Below are 23,907 nucleotides of genomic sequence, written 5' to 3' on the forward strand. Positions count from 1 at the left end.
ACACCCTTCAGGGCAAACCAGCCAGCCCCCACCCATGCACCAGGCCTCTATCCTATTTAATAAAAGAGTAATATGCAAATTGACCATCACTCCAACACACAAGATGGCTGCCCTCATGTGGACACAAGATGGCCACCACAAGATGGCCAGCAGGGGAGGGACCAGACCTGCAAAGGAGGGCAGTTGTGGGCGATCAGAGCAGCAGGGGAGGGAAGTTGGGGGTGACCAGGCCGACAGAGGAGGGAAGTTGGGGGTGACTAGGCCTGTGGGGGGGGGGGGGGGCGGGCAGTTAGGGGCAATCAGGCTGGCAGGGGAGCATTTAGGCATCAATCAGAGTAGCAGGGGAGTGGTTAGGGGGTGACCAGGCTGGCAGGCAGAAGCGGTTAGGGGCAATCAGGAAGGCAGGCAGGTGAGCAGTTGGGAGCCAGTAGTCCTGGATTGTGAGAAGGATGTCCAACCGCCCATAAATAGGCGGTTGGACATCCCTCAAGAGGTCCCAGCATGGAGAGGGTGCAGGCTGGGCTGAGGGACACCCCCCCATGCACGAATTTCGTGCACTGGGCCTCTAGTTTGTTTCTTAACAGGATAGAAATCAGCCAGTTTTCTTCATGAACTTCGCTCTTTTCAGCTTTTTGTTTTAAATCCTCATCCAAGGATATGTTTTTATTGATTTTAGAGAAAGAAAGAAGGGGGTAGAGAGAGAGAAACATCCATGTGAAAAACATTTATGGGTTGCCTCTTGCATGCACCCTGATCGGGGCTCAAATCTACAAACCTAGATATGTTCCAACAGGGAATCGAACCCACAACTTTTTTTGTATGGGACAATGCTCCAACCAATTAAGCCACCCAGCTAGGGCTCAGCTATTTTAATCAAAGATTTTTATTAATTACCACAAACAAACAAACAAACAAAGAAAATCCTGTGAAATTCTTAATTCTAATCCAGACCTTAGCTAACTAAAGCACAGACTTTGTCAATTTAGACCAAAAGATCATGTGAATCAAAGTACTTGCCACCACCTAGGGGCAGCATACCACCAACTGTTAGAAGTGACCTAAGGGCAAAGAGCCAATAGAAGACTCCCATGCAAATGACTAAGACCACACCCATCACAAGTCATAAAATAGATTTCTAACAGTATACATTATGATACACATACATGCATACATTAAGATATACTAGTACAGCCGAAACCGGTTTGGCTCAGTGGATAGAGCGTCGGCCTGCGGACTCAAGGGTCCCAGGGTTCGATTCCGGTCAAGGGCATGTACCTTGGTTGCGGGCACATCCCCAGTAGGGGGTGTGCAAGAGGCAGCTGGTCGATGTTTCTCTCTCATCGATGTTTCTAGCTCTCTATCCCTCTCTCTTCCTCTCTCTAAAAAATCAATAAAATATAAAAAAAAAAAGATATACTAGTACATACATGTATAGTTTATACATTTACATAAAATTAACATATAAGTAGAAATATAATTCTATGTAAAATTGTTATACATTATATAAACATAAATTAAATACTAGTATTAGTATATGTAATTTATTTATATAAAAAGTATATAGTCATATAGTACGTGTGTATACATATAACTGAGTGTGTCCATATATGTATCTATATCTGTGTATACAGTAAGTCCTCACTTAATCTCATCCATAGGTTCTGTTACTTTAAGTGACATATATTAAAATAAACTTTACTGCAGGCAAATTGATATAAATAAGAGTTAAATTCCCTTGGCACTTCATCAACGTTATAATGAAACATTGAACAAAATGATTTTATTTGAGGACCTGCTGTGTATATATGAATATGATTTAAACCTGGAAAATCAATATGATTTTTATATAATAATATGAAAATTCTGATAACAAATAGTACAATTTCTTTTTGTAAAGCTCAGAAAAGAATTTTCTCTACTGTGTAGCCTGAATAATTTAGAATATGATTAAGTGGCTTGCTAAAAGAAAATCAGATTCATTGCTATTGTGTTTTCTTAAAGTGGGCAACATATGACAGGTAATAGAAACATGCTTATTTTCAAGTCTAGAAGTAATAATATCTGTTCTAAAATGTAAGATGCTTAATTTTTTTTACTGTCATGAAAATATTGTTACAATACGCAAAGAAAACATACAGCACCTATTAACTTTCCTTTTAAATAGGTATGAAGCAATTTACTTTTCTTAAATATAAAATGGAAATTTCCTGCTGTGATATATTAATATTACAATTTTCAACAATAATACTTTTTAAAGATATTAAGGTCCCAAAGAAAGGCCTTTTAATCGATATTAAATGTATTTGGCTTTTATATAAAGCAACTTGATCATGTATATTGTCAGGTTCTTTGCAATTATTTTTGTTTCTTAATCTACATGATGCAAGCAATATTACTTATTTCTTAAAATGTTGAAACTGTTAAATAAAATAATATGAAGTGCCTTATAATGTGTATAACAAAAGTGTATGCTCAGAAATGTTAGTTCTCCCTCTTCTCTGAAACTACACTACAAATAGTAAATTAAGTTTACATAAAATTATTTGAATAAAAAACACCTGTGTGGTGGGAATTCATTGTTCCTTTTTATGCTCCGTGCAAAACAAAACAGTATCTGTCACACTGGCAAATGTTCTTGGTTTTGATTTGCTGTTATTGATATCTTAATGATAATGCCTAATGACATCCAATGCTGATGAGAATGGGGACAAGCAGGTGCTCTTATGCACCCTTTCAGATGTAAGTACCAATCTAAATAAATATGCATACCCTCAACACACACACACACACACACACACACACACACACACCACTCAAACTATATTTTTGAACCAATAAATCTGTTTCTTGAGCTCTGCCCTGAGAATATAAGCAGCTATGTAGTTAGACTTAATTATAAGATGCTCATCTTAATTTTAATAGTAAAAAATAAACACAGTTTGAATTCCCAACAACAGGAAAATAGTAAATACATTTCAGCACATTCATAAAATGGAATATTGCATGGTTCATTACAACAAGGCGTTTAAATCTACACTAATAAAAGAGTAAGATGCAAATTGACCGTACCTTCGCGATGTCCACCAGCCAATCAGGAGTATGCAAATTAACCCAACAAAGATGGCGTGTTAATTTGCATATGCAGGCACTGAGTGACCGGGGGCAGGGCGGGATGCTTGCGTCGTCGCCATGGCCATGACGCAGGCATTCTGCACCACCCCAGCTCCTCCAGGCCTCTGGGCAGCGTGGGAAGACGGAAAGGCAGCTCCAGCCGGAGCGAAGGCAGTGCCGGCAGCCAGGGGAAGGAAGGCCCATTCTTGCACGAATCTTCGTGCGTCAGGCCTCTAGTATTCTTAATAAATGTCAATTCCATTCTCCCAGTTGCTGAGGATCATCCTTGATTCATCTTTCACACTTCACATCTAATAAAATTAGCAATTACTTATGTTTAACCTTCACAAAGCAAATATATCCAGAATTTCACCATTCTTTACTCCTACCACCCTGGTCTAAGCCACCATCATCTCTGGTCTAGATTATACTGTTAGTCTGATGGGTCACCCTGTTTCAACCTACAGTCTAATAAATTCTAAAATGATGTGAATGTAAAAGTAAATCACACCACTCTACACACACACACAAACAAAAACAGAAAAACAAAAAACAAACAAACAAACAAATAAAAAACAGGATATAAAACTATATATATAGCACACTTCCAGTTATATTTGCCAAAATCTTAATAATGTTTTTATATGGGTGATAATGGAATTATATATACTTTTTTGTTTTTTTCTATGGTGTTGTTTTTCCTTTTTTTCTGTATTTTAAAAGTTGTTCTTACTGTGAGCATGTTTAATTTAAAAAAATAATGTTTATAAAAATGTTTAGACAAAGTTGAACTGTATGCTTCAAAATACTATAGCAGTATATACATATTTTAAGTAGTACTTAAAATATCATCTAACCCAAAGCTAGTACTCAATTAAAAAACGTAATTCTAATCTCAGATTACTACTCACTGAGGACAAATTTAAATGTGGAAAAAGGTATTTTAAAATTACTTATGAGAACATACAATTGGGGGGGATTATGTCATAAGTTTAAAATGAAAAGGTATTTTTTATTTTATTATATATTTTTCTGTTGTTCAGTCTAACAAAAATGGAAATAACTTTTTATGAAGTCTTTAGCTTCTAGCTTGAATCTTGTCTGTTAAATTACTATTTTTTTAATGATGTGAGAGCTGTTGTTTTCTTAATTCTTTTTTTCTCTGACCTTGAAATATAATTGACTACTTTAAAGGTCTCAATGGTATAAGTCATTAGGAAGATAAAAATATATGTGATTAAAGTAAAAAATGATAAGACTTAAATTAAGTAATGATGTTAATAATCCTACTTTATGAAAATGGGTTATGTGATAAATTTTAATTATTATTATAATCAGGGTTTATCAACTAAAAATGGTTTAAATTCTTTAAAGTGAATGAATTTTTAAAAGTTTACTAGAGAAAATACAGCTATAATACAAAATTATTAAATGACTTCACTGCAACATTCATATGCCCTCAGAGTTTGGCTAATAATTTTATTAATAATATAAAGGTTAGGGCATTTTTAAATAAAAAGAAGGTAAATATTCATAAAATGTGACCCTTTACACAATTACTATGACTCCAAAAAATCTTTGCAAATTATTCCATTTGAAATTTGAAAAACATACTCCTTTTTCTTCTTGCTTCCTCTTTCTCATTCATATGTAATTACGTTTTGAGAGTGAAAAATAATAAAGCACAAAGGTCATTTTCTATTCAAATTAAGATAAAAGCAATAAAAAGCCAGAGCAGCTGCAAAAGGTGAGGAATGAATGATACAGGGTGCTAAGAGGAGGCATGAGTCTTTGAGACCCTTCGAGGCTGCTGCAGCTCGATGGGATAGAAGTAAACAGATGACAGAAATGATGATGAAAAAGGCATGTGAATAAAAGCTGGATCAGAGTTAGACAAAACTATCTGGGATACTTGTGAATAAATCCTTGATTTTTTCCATAAGCCATTCTCTCTCAACCAATGTCTAGGATTTTCATGGACAGAATTACAAAATTGTGACAATTCAGAGAATTTAAGATTTTGTACTAGTTTCAGAAGCTCTCATCCATTATTATATCAAAAATCCCACTAAGCACTAAGATGTCTGTAGTCCTTTTAATTAAATTCACTATATCCCCACAAAACCAAAATACCATACTTCCCACACAGTAATATATGTATTAATTAGAAGACCAGAGTTTATTTTTGAAGAAAGGTAAGTCAGGAGGTGGTTTTATAACTTTTTAGAAAGATTCTTTGTTTTATCAAGTGATCCTATAAATATAAAAATACTAGAGGCCCGGTGCATGAAATTCGTGCATGGGGGGAGGGGGTGTCCCTCAGCCCAGCCTGTACCCTCTCCAATCTGGGACCCCTCGAGGGATGTCCGACTGCCCATTTAGGCCCGATCAGAGTGGGATCGGGCCTAAATGGGCAGTTGGTTATCCCTCTCACAATCCAGGAATGCTGGCTCCCAACTGCTTGCCTGCCTGCCTTCCTGATTGCCCCTAACCGCTTCTGCCTGCCAGCCTGATCACCCCCTAACCACTCCGCTGCCAGCCTGATTGATGCCTAATTGCTCCCCTGCCAGCCTGTTTGCCCCCAACTTCCCTCCTCTGCCGGCCCGGTCACCCCTAACTGCCCTCCCCTGCAGGGTTGATCGCCTCCAACTTCCCTCCCTTGCAGGCCGGGTGCCTCCCAACTGCCCTCCCCTGCTGGCCATCTTGTGGTGGCCATCTTGTGTCCACATGGGGCAGGATCTTTGACCACATGGGGGCAGACATATTGTGTGTTGGAGTGATGGTCAATCTGCATATTACTCTTTTATTAGATAGGATAGAGGCCTGGTGCAGGAGTGGGGGCCAGCTGGTTTGCCCTGAAGGGGGTCCCAGATAAGGGTGGGGGTTCCCTTGGGGCATGCGACAGCCTGAGCAAGGGGCCTGTAGTGGTTTGCAGGCCAGCCACGCCCCCTGGCGACCCAAGCGGAGGCACTGGTATCTGGAATTTATTTACCTTCTACAATTGAAACTTTGTAGCCTGGAGCGGAGCCAAGCCTCCTGCATGCTCCACCGGCAGCCATTTCTGTTTGAGTTAATTCACCTTCTATAATTGAAACTTTGTAGCCTTAAGCAGAGGCCTGAGCCCGGCCAGGGTGTGTGGAAAGCTTTGCTTTCTCCATTACCGCGGGCAACCCTGGCCTGGTCTCTCCAGCTCTGTGGCTGCCGCCATTCTGTTTGAATTTGTTTACCTTCTATAATTGAAACTTTGTAGCTTGAGTGGAGGCTTAGGCCTGTCAAGGGCAGGCGGAAAGCTTGTTTCCCTCTGTTACCTGGGAAACCTTGCTCTCTGTGGCTGTAGCCATCTTGGTTCGGTTTATCTGCATACTCGCCCTGATTGGCTGGTGGGCGTGGCTTGGGCTGGTAGGCGTGCCTTGGGTGTAGTGGAGGTATGGTCAATTTGCATATTTGTCTATTATTAGGTAGGGTTTTAAATTTTTCTATAAATGATCAGCACACCAAGTATGTTTCAGATGTGATTAAAAGTTATCATAATTTAATAGATACCTAACTTTTCCCAGGAAAAATGCAAAACAACTATAACTATCACCTTAATCTAAACCTAAATGATTGTCATTCTTAATGTCAAACTTACTAGAGAGATAGCAAAATTATAAAAATCTTCATTCATAGAAGCAATATCATTTCAGACAAGTCCTTCAGTTCCTCCTTACTCTAAAATATTTTTTTAAATAACACAAACCTAATGCCCATCAGCAAATGAACAACTAAATAAATGGTGCCATTTACAGAATGGAGTCTTATAATTAGAATAGTTTGGTGGAGTGGGAGTGGGGGGAGGAGAGAAAAACAAAGAAATCTTTGCTTGTTCCACTTCTTTCCATACTACATTTTCCATATTCACTTGTCTATAGTTACCAATAATAGAGAGGTGTGCTATAACTAAGAACTCTAAGTCAGTGAAGAGAACATACTTTGAAGGCAGGAGCTACAGTTAGAGTTCTTAGGGAATTTTATAACTATTAAACTAATTCCATTAATTCAGGATCAACAATAGAATGACCTTATCTTTCCTAAACACATAGACTTAAAGATTTTATCTTTGTCTTTGTCATCCTATACTCTCATTACTATGTTTTAATGTGTGTATTTGTTTTTATTTATCCTGCTCACAATACAATGGGTTCCTTTAATCTGAGAAGTTACTCTGTCTTTAAATCTATAAAAATTTTCGTCATTCTTGCTCAAAATATTGCCTTACTCTGATTCGGTTTCTGAACATTTATTACAAATTATCCTATTTTCGCTTTTATTAAATAAATCTCATTCTCTTTTTCTTTTCTATTAACTTCCTATTACCCATCACTTTGTCCCTCTGCAGAGCATTCTAAGTGATTTCCTCAGCTACCTTCCAATCCACTGATATCTTTCCATCTATATCTACCCAATATTCAAAACATTCACTGAGTTTTTCATTTCAATGATGATTTTCATTTCTTGTCTTAAAATTTCTATTCATACCTTATTTCTCAGAACATTTAAAAACATTATTTTAAAATATCTTTTAAACTACCTTTCAATATTTTAAATAGCATTCCTACCACCTGAGGTGCAAATTTTCTCATCTGATGTACAAGTCATTTCTTTACATGCTTTGTAATATTGAATTTCCCATTAAAGTCTCTAGTGTGTTCTCTGAAGCATCCCTACTGAATATTTTAAATTTCTTTCTACGAGGTCACACTGGTTCTACAAGGGTTGGACCATTTTGAAGATAATTCTCAATTGAACACTCAACCACTGAGCCACACCTGCTGGGCTCCTTTACTCTTAATACAAGAAGGGTCTTATCCAAAATCTAGCTGTATCATAAAGAAAGGCCATTTTGAGCATCAAGGCCAAAGTATGATTTATAAAAACTACTAGAGGCCTGGTGCACGAGATTCGTGCACTCGGGAGGGTCTCTGAGCCCGGCCTGCCCTCTCACAGTCTGGGAGCCCTCAGGGGATGTCTGACTGATGGCTTAGGCCTGCTCCCAACGGGGAACGGGACTAAGCTGTCAGTTGGACATCTTTAGCGCTGCTGCGGAGGCGGGAGAAGCTCCTGACACCACCACTGCGCTTGCCAGCCAGAAGCCCTGTGGGAGTGCACTGACCACCAGGGGCAGCTCCTGAGTTAAGCATCTTCCCCCTGGTGGTCAGTGCGCATCATAGCGACTGGTCATTCTGCCGTTTGGTCTATTTGCATATTACCCTTTTATTATGTAGGATTACATATAGAACAAATGATTAAAAACAAAACCCCAAATGTTAAAAGTGGTCATTTTCAAATTATAAATAATTTGTTTTTCCTTCTGTATTTTTCCATATCTTTATTCATGATCTTATTTTTGTTTTTATAAGGAAGAACAAGAAATATACTTTTTTTAAAGAAAAATGATACATAAAAATACTATTCGTTCAAGCATTATTGAAAAACAGAAGAATATTATCAAGCATTTACTTGCTTTCCAAACAGTATTTTAATTAATTATCATAAAACTTCTGGAACATAAGTATCATTATCTCTAATTTTGCAGAAGAGGAAACTGAGGTTCAGAAAGGTTAAATTATTTGCCCAAGTGACAGAACTGGGATTTGATTTCAGACATACTTGTTCCAAGGCCAGTGCTTTTTCTACTGAATCATGCTGCCTCCCACAAGAGAGCATTTTCACATTACCACCTGCTACTTCTAATTAAGAGGTAGTAATTAAACAATTCTCCACTCCTGACAACAATATTTAAGCTACAGGCATTTTAAATAAATTAATACAGCTTTTTATCTGCTGGAAGATACTATAACTAAACACAAACGACAAGCTATTGCAAAGAGAAAAGACTCCAATATGACATAGTTATATGCTTATTCAAAGCATGGTTAATTATATTATACTAGAGGCCCAGTGCACGAAATTCGTGCATGGGAGGGGGTGTCCCCTCAGCCCAGCCTGCACCCTCTCCAATCCGGGACCCCTTGGATCGGGCCTAAACTGGCAGTCGGACATCCCTCCCACAATCCTGGACCACTGGCTCCTAATCACTCACCTGCCTGCCTGCCTGGTCACCCCTAACTGCCCCCCCACCCCCGCTGGCCTGATCGTCCCTCACTGCCTCTGCATGCTGGCCTGATCACCCCTAACTTCCCCCCCTGCCAGCCTAGTTGCCCCTAACTGCCCCCCCATCAGCCTGGTCACCCCTCACTGCCCCCCCTGCCAGCCTAATTGCCCCCAACTGTCCCTCTTGCCAGCCTGGTCGCCCCCAACTGCACCCTCCATGCCAGCCTGGTCACCCCTAACTGCCCCCTCCCACCAGCCTGGTCACCCCTTACTGCCCCCCTTGCCAGCTTGGTCACCCCCAACTGCCTGCCTCTGCCAGCCTGGTCACCTCTAACTCCCCCCCCCCCCCGCCGGCCTGGTTGCCCCTAACTGCCCTCTGCTGCCGACCAGGTTGTCCCCAACTGCCCCCTCCCTGCCAGCCTGGTCGATCCTAACTGCCCCCCCCCCATCGGCCTAATAACCCCTCACTGCCCCCCTGCCAGCCTAATCGCCCCCAACTGCCCCCCACTGCCAACCAGGTCGCCCCCAACTGCCCCCTCCCTGCTGGCCTGGTCGCTCCTAACTGACCCCCATCGGCCTGGTCGCTCCTAACTGCCCCCCCATCAGCCTGGTCACCCCTCACTGCCCCCCTTGCCGGCTTGATCAACTCCAACTGCCTCCCTCTGCCAACCTGGTCACCCCTAACTGGCCCCCCACCGGCCTGGTCACCTCTTACTGCCCCCCTGCCAGCCTGGTTGCCCCAAATGCCCCCTTCTGCTGGCCTGGTTGCCCCTAACTGCCACCCCTGCTGGCCTGGTGCCCCCAACTGCCCCCCCTGCTGGCCTGGTTGTACCTCATGGCCCCCCCTGCTGGCCTGATCACCCCACGCAGCCTGCTGTTCAGTCGTTTGGTTGTCCCTTACTAACAGGTGTGAGGGTCAATTTGCATATCACCTCTTTATTATATAGGATGTTAATGGAACATGAAGCATGAAACTGTTGTTCAATGACCAATTTACTTTATAGAAATGCTCAACTTGATTAGTAATCAAATAAGTACAAAGAGTAACAATGACATATTGATCAAATTGGGGAAGGGGGAGGAATTTAAATAGTCAAAGCCAAGTTAGGTAAACAATGAAATTCTCATACATCTTAGGAGAGAATATAACTGGTAAAAATTTGCTATAGGCCAAATGATAATATTTACACTAAAACATATGTGGCTTTTGACCTAGTAATTCTCATCTAGGAAATTACCCTGAGGAAATAATCATAGCTATGTAAATAAAGATTTAGCTACAGGGTTGCTCATCTTAGAAATATTCCTAATAGCAAGGGAAAAAATGGAATGAATCTAAATCTACAATAATAAGAAATCAGGATAATAATTTTAAATTAATGTTTCTAAAAACTAAATCCCAGTTTCAATATTTATAGGTCAGGAGACCCTAATCAACTCCACTGAGATCTCTCTCAACTTATCAAAAATCAATGGGAATAATAGTACCTATTTCACAAGGTAATTTAAGAATGATATAAAGTAATTCATGTAGAGACCACAGCACAGAGCCTGACATATGTATGTTATGAATCAATAATACACATAGGTGGTGGTTAGGAAAGCAGATGTGAAGTCTGACTCCCTCAGTCTACCACTAATGGTTGTACAACTTATGCAACTTCTTTATACCTCAGTTTTCTCATTTACAAAATGAGAATAATCTCACAGAGTTTGTGTGAAGATTATATGAGAGAATTGTTTATAAAGTATTTAGCACAGTGCCTGACAAACAGGAAGCTTCTCAATAAATTTTGACTATTTTATTAGTAGTATTAGTATTTAGCTATTAACCTTTTGCACTCGGATGTCGAGTGTGACTCGACACGGTTAGCATTGGTAGCAGCTCTTTTTATACTCTTTGAATGTAACAATAATTTGAAATATAAAAAAAATCCAAATAAATAAGTTTGTATGAAAAGAAACTCCAGTTTTTTATTCTACTGCCATGCTTTGTAAAATCTGGGGTATTTAAAAAATTAAATCCCGAGTAGAATAAAGGAATCGAGAAAAAAGCAAGCGAGTGCAAAGGGTTAAGATATACATTATTAGTATAATAAGTTATATACTAACTCTGAGTTGCTTACTATATTAGGTATGATACCCAATATAGAGGCATGTTATATCATTTTGGTTTTCCTGGAATTAGTTGTTCCATTCCAATGTGTATAACCTCACTAGCAAAAAAATCCACAAGTATTGTAATCATAAACTAGAATCCTATTATATTTTATGGCCAACATTGCCAACAGATACCATAGTCCTAAATCTATTAATGAAATTTTCTAAATGAAAATTTCTAACTATTTTATTTTCCCTTCTAGAGACCTTTCCCACAAATAGATGACAGGGAGGGAGAACAGCTCTTCCTAGACAAACCTCCTCCATCCCTAAGCAGGCTCTGACATTCAGAGACCTAGACCTGGAACCTTTCAAAATCCAACAGATATGTGGAGTTTCATGGTCTGGAGGGCGTAAAACAAGTTTTAAAAAGTGGGGTGTGGGGGAGAATCAAGAAAGATAAATGAAATAAAGAATATTATTACTGAAAATCTCCACTTTGCTTTCAACTAGCAAGTAAAACCTACTTTTACATTTTCAATACACATGGAATTGAGGGCCCAGAACCATGTTTCATTCCATCTATATAAGCTCTTGAAGAATAAAAATTTCATATCTTGGGATCAGTTCCCTGCTCAGGAGATAGACACGATTCCCTCAAGGACCCACGTGTAGAGGAAACAAACCATTATGCAAGGAATGTTTTCCTACCTTAACCGCTTCTCCCAGAGTTTGGTTTTTGTCAGCTTCCTCACTGGAATGCAATTCAAGTCTATAATTCAACTCCTGCAGTTGCTGTGCCTGTTCATTCAATAGCATTTGTGCCTGCTGTTCCCGAAATAATGCATTATTCAGTTCTTCACATGCACTTTCAAACTTCTCATGGGTGATCAATTTCTGAAATAAGGGGAAAAATCAATTATCAGCTAACTGCATTTTGTATCATTTAATCTTCAGAACGGTATGTGCTAACATAAAGAGTATAATACAAACGTTTGTAAATGTCTGATACATGACAAAAGTACAATTTGTTTTTCTTAATTTCGTAAGTCAAGATAAAAAACAATCACTCTGGTTTTTAAAGCACAACGGCCATACTTTCAAAGTTATCGTCTTTAGTTAAATAAAATCTTGGGAAACTTATTTCAGTAAATCCATAATGTTCAGTTTAAATCTTGATATATGAACATGTTTTATAAAGATTACTAGAGGCCCATTGTACAAAATTCATGCACTGGATTGGGGGGTCCCTCAGCCCGGCTTGCGCACTCTTGCAGTCTGGTACCCCTCAGGGGACGTCCAACTGCCGGCTTCGTGGGGAGCAGGCCTAAGCCGGCAAGCGTACATCCCTCTCGCAGTCTGAGACCCCTCGCTCCTTACCGCCTGCTCAGCTCACTACTCCTTAGCGCTGCCACAGAGGCTGGAGAGGCTCCCACCACCACCACTGTGCTCACCAGCCATGATGTGCACTGGCCACCAGGGGGCAGACGCTCAATGCAGGAGCTGCCCAGCTTCTGGTTGAGCAGCGCTCCCCCTGTGGGAGTGCACTGACCACCAGGGGGCAGCTCCTGCATTGAGCGTCTGCCCCCTGGTGGCCAGTGAACATCATAGCAACCGGTCGTTCTGGTCATTCCACCATAACGGTCACTTAGGCTTTTATTATATAGACTAGAGGCCCAGAGCATGAAATTCGTGCACGGAGGGGGAGGTCCCTCAGCCCAGCCTGCACCCTCTCCAATCTGGGACCCCTCAGGGAATGTCCGACTGCCGATTTAGGCCTAAACCAGCAGACAGATATCCCTCTCACAATCCAGGGACCGCTGGCTCCTAACCGCTCGTCTGCCTGCCTGTCTGATTGCCCCTAACCCCTCTGCCTGCCTGCCTGATAGCCCCTAACCCCTCTGCCTGCCTGCCTGATTGCCCCTAACTGCCTCTCCCTGCCTGCCGGCCTGATTGCCCCTAACTGCCTCCCCTGCCTGCCTGATTGCCCCTAACTTGCCCCCTGCCAGCCTGATCTCCCCTACCTTGCCCCCCTGCCAACCTGATCGCCCCTAACCATCTCTGCCTCGGCCCCCAGCCTAAGCCACAGTCTGGCCTCCCTCTGCCAGAGGCGACCTGGCCGATCAGGGGAAGGCACTGCCTCGTTATTCCACTGCTGCTGCTGCCACTGGCGGCCACCATGGCTGCCTGAGCCTCGGGCCTCACAGCTGGACGTGGCTGTCTGAGCCTCAGGTCAGCCCTGGGCAATGGCAGCTGCCATCCAAGGCTTGCCTGAGCCTCAGGCAGCTGCTGTGGCTTTATCCAGAAGGACGTGCAGATGGCCAACCAGAAGACGTCCGCCCTAATTAGCATATTACCCTTTTATTAGTATAGATGATTGTGGAATTAAAGCCTTTAACAAGTTTCTATGCATCTGAAAAATATCCTATCTAATAAAAGAGTAATATGCAAATTGACCATCACTCCAACACACAAGATGGCTGCCCCCATGTGGACACAAGATGGCCGCCACAAGATGGCCAGCAGGGGAGGGCAGTTGGGAGGGACCAGGTCTGCAAGGGAGGGCAGTTGTGGGTGATCAGGCCAGCAGGAGAGGGCAGTTGGGAGGGGCCAGGCCTGCAAGCGAGGGCAATTAGGGGTGACCAGGCTGGCAGAGGAGGGAAGTTGGGGGCGACCAGGCCTGCAGGGAAGGGCAGTTCAGGGGGACCCAGGCCTGCAGGGGAGAGTAGTTGGGGGGGATCAGGCCTGCAGGGGAGGGCAGTTAGAGGTGACCAGGCCTGAAGGGGAGGGCAGTTAGGGGCAAACAGGCTGGCAGGGGAGCAGTTAGGCATCAATCAGGCTGGCAGGGGAGTGGTTAGGGGGTGATCAGGCTGGCAGGCAGAAGCGGTTAGGGGCAATCAGGAAGGCAGGCAGGCAAGCAGTTGGGAGCCAGCAGTCCTGGATTATGAGAGGGATCCCAGATTGGAGAGGGTGCAGGCTGGGCTGAGGGACAACCCCGCCCCCGCCCCCCTGTGCACGAATTTCGTGCACCGGGCCTCTAGTACATTAATACAGTTGAATGTGGACTTAACCTCTGAGTTTTCTGACAAATGAGACAAAAATGGAAATGTGCTTTTAGTGTCCTCTTGGGTCAACAATAGCAAGCACGTGGTTCATGCAGAGAGAACAATTTGCTGGAACTCAGTTTTAGGATAAATTTATACATGGGTCTTTCTATATTACCATATACTCAGTTTTACTGTGGCATCAGGTACCTGGCCTGCTACCTCCCAGAAGCAACTGTTTTTTTTACTATTATTTGCCTTTTCAAAGGTGTATATAATGCACTCCTCAATACTGATTAAGTTTCAAAAGGCAACAGTATAGCATAAAAATAGATTCCTAATTATTAATCTAAGTTAATACAAAGGAATGAGAAGGATCAAAAGGCACATAGGAAAGATGCCTCATTTACTGAGCATGACTAGTAAAGGTATATCTAATGCATTACTGATACTTATACAGTCTTTATTTTAGGGAACATATCTTTTCATTCCCTCTTAACAGCTGTCACACTCTCCACATTGTCCCATTACAAATAAACCTTTCACTTTGAAAGCATCTACTATAAAACCTCCTCTCTGCACTCCAGCTCCATTTCAACTTCTTACTCTCCCTCTATTCCCCAACACCATAGCACTCTTCTGGGACTTGTGAACAAATATTTTTGTACTTTGTCTACCTTTTATTTGTTATGTTGTTTTAAATTGTTGCTCCTTGTCATCAGACCATTCTGCCCTTTGCAATCTACTTGACTTCTATAAATCAAGATCCCTGCCATTCTGCAGGACTTCTTCCCACTCCTCAGGAATTTCTCCTTTACCAAAACCTTAGCTAATGTAGCCTCTCTCGTCGATCTATCCCACCTGGAGTCTGCCTCAATTCCATTCAGCCTTCTGCAAACAGGATCAAACAAGTATAGCAATGTAGAATAACAAAGAGAGGGTGTGTGGAAGCAATTGTAAGAAGCTAATAAAATAAGATCATGGCTGTTAGCTGTCTAAGAACAACTGTCCATAGATGAACATGGTATTCCAAAACAATAAAAGTACTGAATAGCTTTTGGCAGGCTGAATGTTACGTTATAATTTTAGACCAATCTAAACAAGTTATTATATTTTCCTTGTACACAGTTTGCCTGAAATCAGTGAAAGATGAGTGGCAGCAGGCACACTCCCCATTTTTTAAGAGGAAAACAGCATCTTTCCCCCAATCTATTACATTTTTAATAAAACAATCCTTTATTAACACAACTGGATATGAACATTAGCCACTACAATGAAATGGTTAAAAGTAGGAATTTTAGAGCCTAACCTGCTAGGCAAGTCACTTAGCTATGCTGTGCCCCATATCCCTCGTCTATAAAATAAAGTATTGAACTATTATTTTTATAAGAGAAATAAATGAATCAATACTCTAAAGTGATTAGGGTGGAAAAAATAAAGTTATTAGGGTGAATGCCTGATATATATCTATTAATATGTCATTAAATGTTAAAAATTACCCTCACTAACTCTATGGATGAAAAGGGGGCCACATCACTAAACCTGACAAACTCAGAGGAGGCCTGAATGGTGGGCCCTACCAACTCAGAGACTAAAAGCAAACACATAGGATGGTCTGAACATAAACATTCCTCACTAAAAGCGGGTCATGGAGGTAGTCATGTCCTACTCCTGTGGCTTCCTTGACAAAGGTCAGTCTTTACCTTAACTGAGCCTGTCTGTTGTCCTTTTGCATCGAAGATAACATACCTTTGAAATGTCAGAGTCATCTTTGCCAGACCCCTCAGAGCACAACTACCAGCACCAGAGCAGGAGACCACAGAACCTTGTTCCCCTCATTGCACTCTATGTGCTATAAATGTTAATTAGTAACAATCCCATTCCCACCAACATAAAAGAAGTGTGTCTCTTCATTTTACTTTTTATCCAATCCCAGAGACTTTGCTTTCTCCTGCCCCTTAATCTACTACCAATGAACTCCCGCCCCTTAATCTACTACCAATGAATTCCATGTAACCTTCCTTTTATGTCTTCTCCTTGACTGTAATGTATTAAAAAACCTGCAAAACTGACATCTTCGAAAGCATTTTCTCAATCCATTGAGATTTTGCTCCCCTGCAGTTATTATCTGTTTGACTCAAAGTCATAAAAATTCTCTACAGGTTTGAATGTTTCTTACATCAACAATTTTATACCTTACAATTGTATGTCAAAATATAAAAATTACGTATCTCATTCCCTCAATTATTACTTCCATTAATTCTATTTTTATTTCTACACTTCAATTGAAGGAATTCACACTAAATATTTCATGGAACATATTCTTAGCTTTTGATGCAAGCCAGTTATTCAACCAGAGCCCTTAAAAAGAATTTTGTCACCTTCTAGCAACTTTTCTTCAGACTCTTATAACCTCTCTAGATTCTGGAAATTGAGCCCTGACTACTTTCAAACTAATCAAAGATAAGATGTTAACTTCTTTTCCTAATACTTAAGTATGAACTAGGAAATCTTATTGTGTAGAATACCTAGAATTATTCAAAAATATTACAGGGAACAACATAAATATAGGACCTTCTAATTTTCAGGAAGTTCACTAAATCTCAAATTGCATCGATGGCTGTCTCTTTCCATTTTGGCAGACCATCTCAAGATCCCAAATTTAGTTAGTATATGCAACTGAAAGCAAATCAAAAGGAGAGAGAGACACGCACCGAAGGAATTGGCTTTTAAAAGTATACACAACAGCTGTTTATGATTTAAGTATGGCAAAATATTTTTGGAAAATAATTAAGTGTCTATAAATAGGGGAACAGTCAAATTTTGATGCACTCATATGAGAGAATATTAATTTATCTAAAATAAAATTAATAAGTCACACAGAAAAATGTTTGTAGTACTTTAAAAATGTAAAAAAAAGAAGTATTTTAACTCTATATTCCTATCTGCACATATACACAGAGAAAAATGCAGGGAATAAAACACATCCACACTTCAAAAGTGATTGGTCCTAGGTGGTAAGATTAGAGGGATTTGAACTTTCTTCTTTATACTTGTTTGTATTTTTATTTGGTTATTATTTATTACCTTTATAATCAGAAAAAAAATGAAGCAGCTCATACAATTTTCTTCTCTGAGCAAACAACTACGAGAATGAGGGGGAAAACTGTACTGTCTTTAGACATTCATCAAAAAGAAAAATAAATCAGAAGGGCGATTCATGATTACCTGACATGCTGAATTTATAAGAACTCTTTGCCCTTTGAAGGTATAACTATTTGAAATAATATTTAACATTAGCAATTTACATTATCATAGGATTAATAACTGAGCTACTATCTGCTGCTGTCTCTGTTACAACAAATGTGAAAACTGCAAATTACAAATTAACCAAAAGATACATTTAAACTGGAAGTTAAACTTGCAAAATTTAGGTTTCCCAAAGAAGGAGGTACACAAAGTACCTTGATGGTAGGTTTAAGAAACCAATTTTGTATTCATATTTGTATTATCTAGCATCAGTTATATACAGTTTAGAAGTTTCAGGGTCATATTTTAACTCGATATTCCTATATCCATATTAGGAACATCAATGTTATCAGTAACCCAACTGCAAATAGAATATTAGATATCTGCATTTTGTTATGCTTCATGTATTTACATTTCAATCTTGAGCTAATGTTATTTGGCATAAGCCTTTCTTTTCTCAGCTATCTTCTGCTTTCTTAAATAATACATATAAATCTTTAATAGAAGTTAGACAAAATGAACATTTCTTTAGAAAATCAACTTGATTTCATACAAAGTAATCTAATTTACTCAAAACATTCAATATAAAATGAAAAGAGAAAAAAACCCAGTCCTCACTGCAAACATCAGGCTCCTCCATTGGGGCATTTTATTTTGTTTATTATACATTTGGGGGCTTATTTGCTATAGCAGTTAAGCTATCGTCATTGAATCTCTTTCTATACTTTCAGAGCATAATTTTAACAAGATTATGAGTTCTGCTGACACAGAATCAGTATTCCTTTAAGCATCTGGTATAACTCTTTATTTAAATTAGGATATAACTGACATATAACATTGTGTAGTTTAAGGTGTACAATGTGCTAATTTGATAAATTTATGTGTTGCAATATGGTTACCACTGTAGCATTAGCTAACACCTCTATCATGTCACATAATTATCATTGCTTTTCTTATGGTGAGAATGTTTAAGATGTAGTCTCCTACCAACTTTGAAGTATGAACTACATGTTGGGGTATTTCAGAAGGGAAGTATTCTGAAGAAAAAGAAGTCTTAATGGCACTTCAAATTATTTGAAAAAAACGTAAGTTAAAGAAAACAAACTCACACACACACACACACACACACAATCAGAGGAGAGTTCACCATAGCCATAATTCCTTAAAACATGTATACTTACAGAGTGCTTAAATTCATTTAATTGCATTTGGAGACCCTGGGCTTTGTCCAGCTCCTTTTTCATCTCATTCACATTTCGTTTGAATTCTGTGACCTCTAAGCGCAGTGAGCGGCGCTCCACTTCCGCTGCGTGCAGCCTTTGTGTAAATCCAAAGATTTGCTTCTGTAACGATGCTGTGCTTTTCTGTTGTTAAATAAGAGCAATTTTACAAGAAGTAACCACAGATTTACTAATAAATCCATAGCAATGGCATTTACCAAATTAAATGTAACTCAGGTTAAACACAGAACAATAATTTGGCTTATATGAAAGAAACAATTGAAGAAATAATCTAGATGGCTAGAAAATAGAATTTTCAGTCATTAATGTTTCATACAGTTCCGTTGCAGTCAATTCAGAATTCATGCCAGAACATTTGTATTTGGATATTTGGACACTTATCTGGAGGTGGTTTTCCTTATTGAATTAAAAGATCACAAGAAATCTAAAGGAAATCTAGATACATTTGTGTACAACTAATTTAAACTTCAAATAAGTCTGATTCAGAATTACATTCACAAGTCCTTAAAGCTCCTACTTAATAAAATTTCATACATACCAAAATGGGCACATGGACCTGTAGTCCGTATTTCAGGGCCAGCGTGTTCACTTTATGAAGTCCACGGGCCAACCTCTGAACCAGAGAATGTTTTTCTACGTGTATAATACTCCTGCTGCTACTGTGCGAAGGTAAGCTCTCCATTGCCAAACTAATTTTATCCATGAGTTTTGCAAAAGAATTCTTGGCTGCACCTATAAGTAAATGTCCACAAATTCTAGAATTTGGATCTTCAAAGAAAAAGGAGGGGGGGGGAGAGACAGAAAGATGTCAATTGTCTCTTGTTCATTTTATAATACTTCTAATCATAACACAATACAATTTTCTCAATTACATAATTTCCATTCACCTGTAGAGATTTATTCAGAAAGTCTCCTCCCACATTAATTTTCACTGTGAAAAGGGAATGCAGAAAATAGCTTGCTTACGAAACAATATATCTTAAAAAATCTGCATGTATTTACAGTCATTCACACTGACCATTATGATACTAAAAATGTATCACTACTCTTTTCTTTGTTTTAAAACATAATATAAATCCATTTTCTATTTCCAGCTACTGAAGCTTGTTACCTTAATGTCATACTATTTATACTCTCAGACAAGAAAATATAATTTGCCTTATTCAAAGGCAATTAAAATGTTACAACTACAATTACTTATTTCCCCACAGGGTTTTGGTAATCATCCCTCTCACATAATGGGCTTAAGGTCCCTGCATATCCAAAATGGTCTGTTGACTGCTAGATTCATCAGGCCTGTAATTCATAATTGTGTTTAATGTTGATAAATAAAATTGTCAGTGCTTTTTCTACTAATTAGTATTCCAGATAATGCTTAATAGGTTTATTTATGCCTTAATAAAAGTCGTGTAATTTAGTTTTCCCTCTGCTAGGCAGGTCTTAATCTGTCATTACTTGTCTTATGATACTATCTGTGTAAAATGACAAGCATAGAGAGATTATTTAAATTCAGCAATATACTGTTCTATATTTCAAGTGGCTCTGATTTCGGAGTTAATTTAAATCTTGTGGTGACATCAAAAGCACACAAAAAAAGTATATTTATCCAACAAAAAAATGTTTTATAATTCTAAGAATGCGTATGGTTCAACACTAAAATGAAACATTGAGAAGGTGATCAGTCAGTACCTTCTGTCATAAGCAACCATTTCACTGAAGCCCTGTGTTCAAAATTCTGAGTCTTGTTTTATTTATTTTATTCCTCAGTATATAAAAGAAAAGTTTTTTAACTTATGCACAGTCAGAATTTGAAAACTATATTGCTTAGAAGTTATTCACAAAATATACATTATTAATTGGATAAAAATATATCTTCCATGTAGAATTTATTTCTATCAGTTACTGATGCAATGACTTCTAAGAATATGGGGTAATAAGTTTAATAATACTAAACTACAGCACACATTTAATAGGTCACTGTTGAATAAATGAACAAACAGTGAATTTTATTTTATCTATAATATTCAACATGATACATCAGTCCAATGTATTTCTTGTTTCTCTAACTGGCTTGTAACTCCTTAAAAAGACTCCTTAAGTCTTTTTTCAACTTAGGAAACTCATTTTATCTTTACTGTGCCACCTAGCGTATGTTTTTATATGTTTGCTGGATTAACTGTATTTCTTTTTTACTTCTATAGCAGTTACAATAATGCTGAATACAATAATGCATTCAATAATACCAAGAGAAATTAATATTAACATTTTATGATATGTCAAAGTTATTCTTGCTAAATAAACAAGATAAAAGCATAGTTTTAGAAAATTTTCAGGAATATAAAAGTAATTAAATGTCACAAAGAGCCCTAAAAGCAAATTTTAACCATTACATTTTAATGAATAATATGGGTGTATGTTTTTTTACAATATCACAGAAATGTGTTTGTGTAGACACCAACCACTAGGAAAGGTGAAATTAAGTGACAATATAACTCTATAAGGTATTGCTCTGAATTTTGAAGAAGTGGGAAAGAGGCATGCACTCCAAGTTCCAGACTACTGACTGTCCATGAATTACAGAAAGAGCACTAAATAATTTGCTTTGCTGAGTAACAAGTATTTTCACAATATACATTATACAGTATTAAGTACAATTAGTTTAATTTTTTTTGTTATTAACCCTCACCCGAGATATTGTCCCCTTGATTTTTAGAGAGTGGAAAGGTAGGGGAGAGACAGAGAGAGAGAGAAACATTGATGTGAGAGAGTGATCGATTGGTAACCTCCTGCACACACCCAAACCAGGGCCAGGGATCGAGCTTGCAACTGAGGTACGTGCCCTTGACCGAAATCAAATCCAGGACCATTCAGTCCACAGTCCAATGCTTTTCCACTAAGCCAAACCAGCTAGGAGCAATTAGTTTATCTATCGTATATAATAAAAGCCTAATATGCAAATTGTCCCCTTGACTGGGAGTTCAACCAGGAGTTCAACCGCTTGCTAAGACGTGAGCTGACCACCAGGGGGAAGCGTGGAACATGGTGGGCATCGGCGACACAGCACAGGCACCAGGTGGCAGTGGAGGCGTTGCCGGCCCTGATGGGCCCCGACGAGAGCAGGACCATGGTGGAATGGTGGAGCAGGTGAGCAGGCAGCGTCAGGCCCAGGTGGGTGCAAGCAGGGTTCCGATCACCCCACCGATTGCCCCGCAGATGGCGACCAGCAGCAGTGGCAAGGAGCGGGGCTGACCCCCCCCCCCCCCCCCCCCTGGCTCCCAAGCGCTGAGGGAGTCGGGCAGGGGGACCAGCCCCTACCGATTGCCCCGCAGATGGTGACCAGCAGCCAGCAGGTCCTGATCGCCCAATCAGGGGCAGGCCCCAGGCTGGGACAGGGAACTTGGGGTGGATGGTAGCGACCAACCTCCTGTGGTGCCTGGGTGGGGAGCTGCAACCTCTTGCCAGCTACCTGGAGGCAGGGGTGACGGGGACAGAGGTGCGGTGAGTATGCAGGGCGACTGCCGAGCTTGCTCTTACTCCCCCTGATACCCTCCCCCCAGGATGTCAGGATTAGCATGCTGGGGAAGCCCCAGCGCTCAGGTGCCAGGCGCCCACAAGGAGCCTACCCTGCACCTGCGTGGCCTTTTCCAGGTGAGCCGGGCTGCAGCCGCTGGGACTGCAGGGGCTGGTTGGGGCTCCCCATGGGTTCATGCAGTAGCCCGTCTGCGAGGCTGGCTGGGAGAGAGTGCGCTGCCCGCCTGGCTTCCGTGTGGTGCCGTTGGGTGGACCAGAGGCCCACACTGTGCCCCGGCCTACAGCGTCAGGCCACGCTCATCACATCTCTGTGTGGGGACTCAGGTGCCATGACTCAGGCAGAGGGGGGCGTGCAGGGGCCTGGGGCCCTGGTGCTGCCCAGGGCCCAGAGGTCAGCTGGGACCTGCCCTTCCACACCAGACGCTTGTGCTTAGGTCGCCGGCCAGGCCTAGGGACCGCACTTGTGCATGAATTTCGTGCACCGGGCTTCTAGTATATATATAAAGCTAGTATGCTAAGTGTCCAACCATCTGACCAGTCACTATGATGCACACTGACCACCAGGGGGCAGATACTCAACACAGGAGCTGCCGTGACATGCACTGGCCATTTATAGAGAAACAGCACCATGGACCTGGTGCCCACAAAGCAACACTCAGCTTCCCCCAAGTGGGACACAGGCCCTGCCACCACCCCAGAGCAACAGCACACCAAATCACAGCCTATGCTGCCAAGACCCCATGGCGCAAAATGCAGCCCACAGCCCAGCCCAGCCCGGAAATGGTCGCTGTGGGCGCTGGGTAATGATGTCATGTAGCAACGCCTGGCTTCCTCTCCCTAGCGACTAGCCTCCTTAGAGTTTCTTCAGCCCAAGAACACGACTTGCTTTATAGCCAGGTGAAAACATTTTACACTTTAACCAAACATCTGTGAAGCATTTTCCCCTGCCTCATCTCATTTGATCCTCACAGAAGTACTGGAGTAGGTAGATAGGAGACTCGGTAGAATCCTATTTTCTTTTCATTAGCCAGAAAACAGAGATTTAGAAAGTTTAGAAACTTGACCCGACAGAAAAGAAGAAATGGTGGACCTTGAAAATGACTTAAGGTTTTCTCACTGTGCAGAATATAGTCAAACACTGCTGCAGTTAAATATTTTACCCTTTGTTCTCCCTGCGTGATCTATAATAATAATCTGCTTCATGTTGATATTTACCGCTGTGTTGCTGACAATTACCTGAAAGAGAAGTTGGGGTGCTTTACTGGGCTGGAAAAAGTTTAGCTAAATCGGAAAGCAGTGCTAATTAAGCAAGTTTATCTATATATAAAGCTCTCGATGGCGCCAATCACACGCATGTGTTTCAATCTGTCATTGTCGGTCATGAATTTGGTTGACACTTATATTATAGAGAAAGGGCAAATAGAGATATTAAAATATTTCTTCTAATTACTTTCCTTTCAATGTGCACGAATTCATGCACTGGGCCACTAATATGAAATAAATAAGAATCTTTTAGCTACACAGTTATAGAAATATTT

At 40.5% G+C, this 23,907-nt stretch overlaps 1 protein-coding gene across 1 annotated transcript in view; it reads right to left on the bottom strand.

Annotated features, from left to right (window-relative positions):
- CCDC171 (coiled-coil domain containing 171) overlaps positions 1–23,907 on the bottom strand; it is a 245,552-nt gene that overhangs the window by 117,017 nt on the left and 104,628 nt on the right. The window contains exons 18-20 of the mRNA XM_054727636.1: positions 19,377–19,570; positions 18,779–18,961; positions 12,016–12,201 (exon numbers count right to left, since the gene is read on the bottom strand). Coding sequence (XP_054583611.1) covers positions 12,016–12,201; positions 18,779–18,961; positions 19,377–19,570 — 563 coding nt within the window. The remainder of the gene's footprint in view (positions 1–12,015; positions 12,202–18,778; positions 18,962–19,376; positions 19,571–23,907) is intronic.

The sequence above is a fragment of the Eptesicus fuscus genome, chromosome 15 (genome assembly GCF_027574615.1).
Source record: "Eptesicus fuscus isolate TK198812 chromosome 15, DD_ASM_mEF_20220401, whole genome shotgun sequence".
In the NCBI taxonomy this organism is placed as follows: domain Eukaryota; kingdom Metazoa; phylum Chordata; class Mammalia; order Chiroptera; family Vespertilionidae; genus Eptesicus; species Eptesicus fuscus.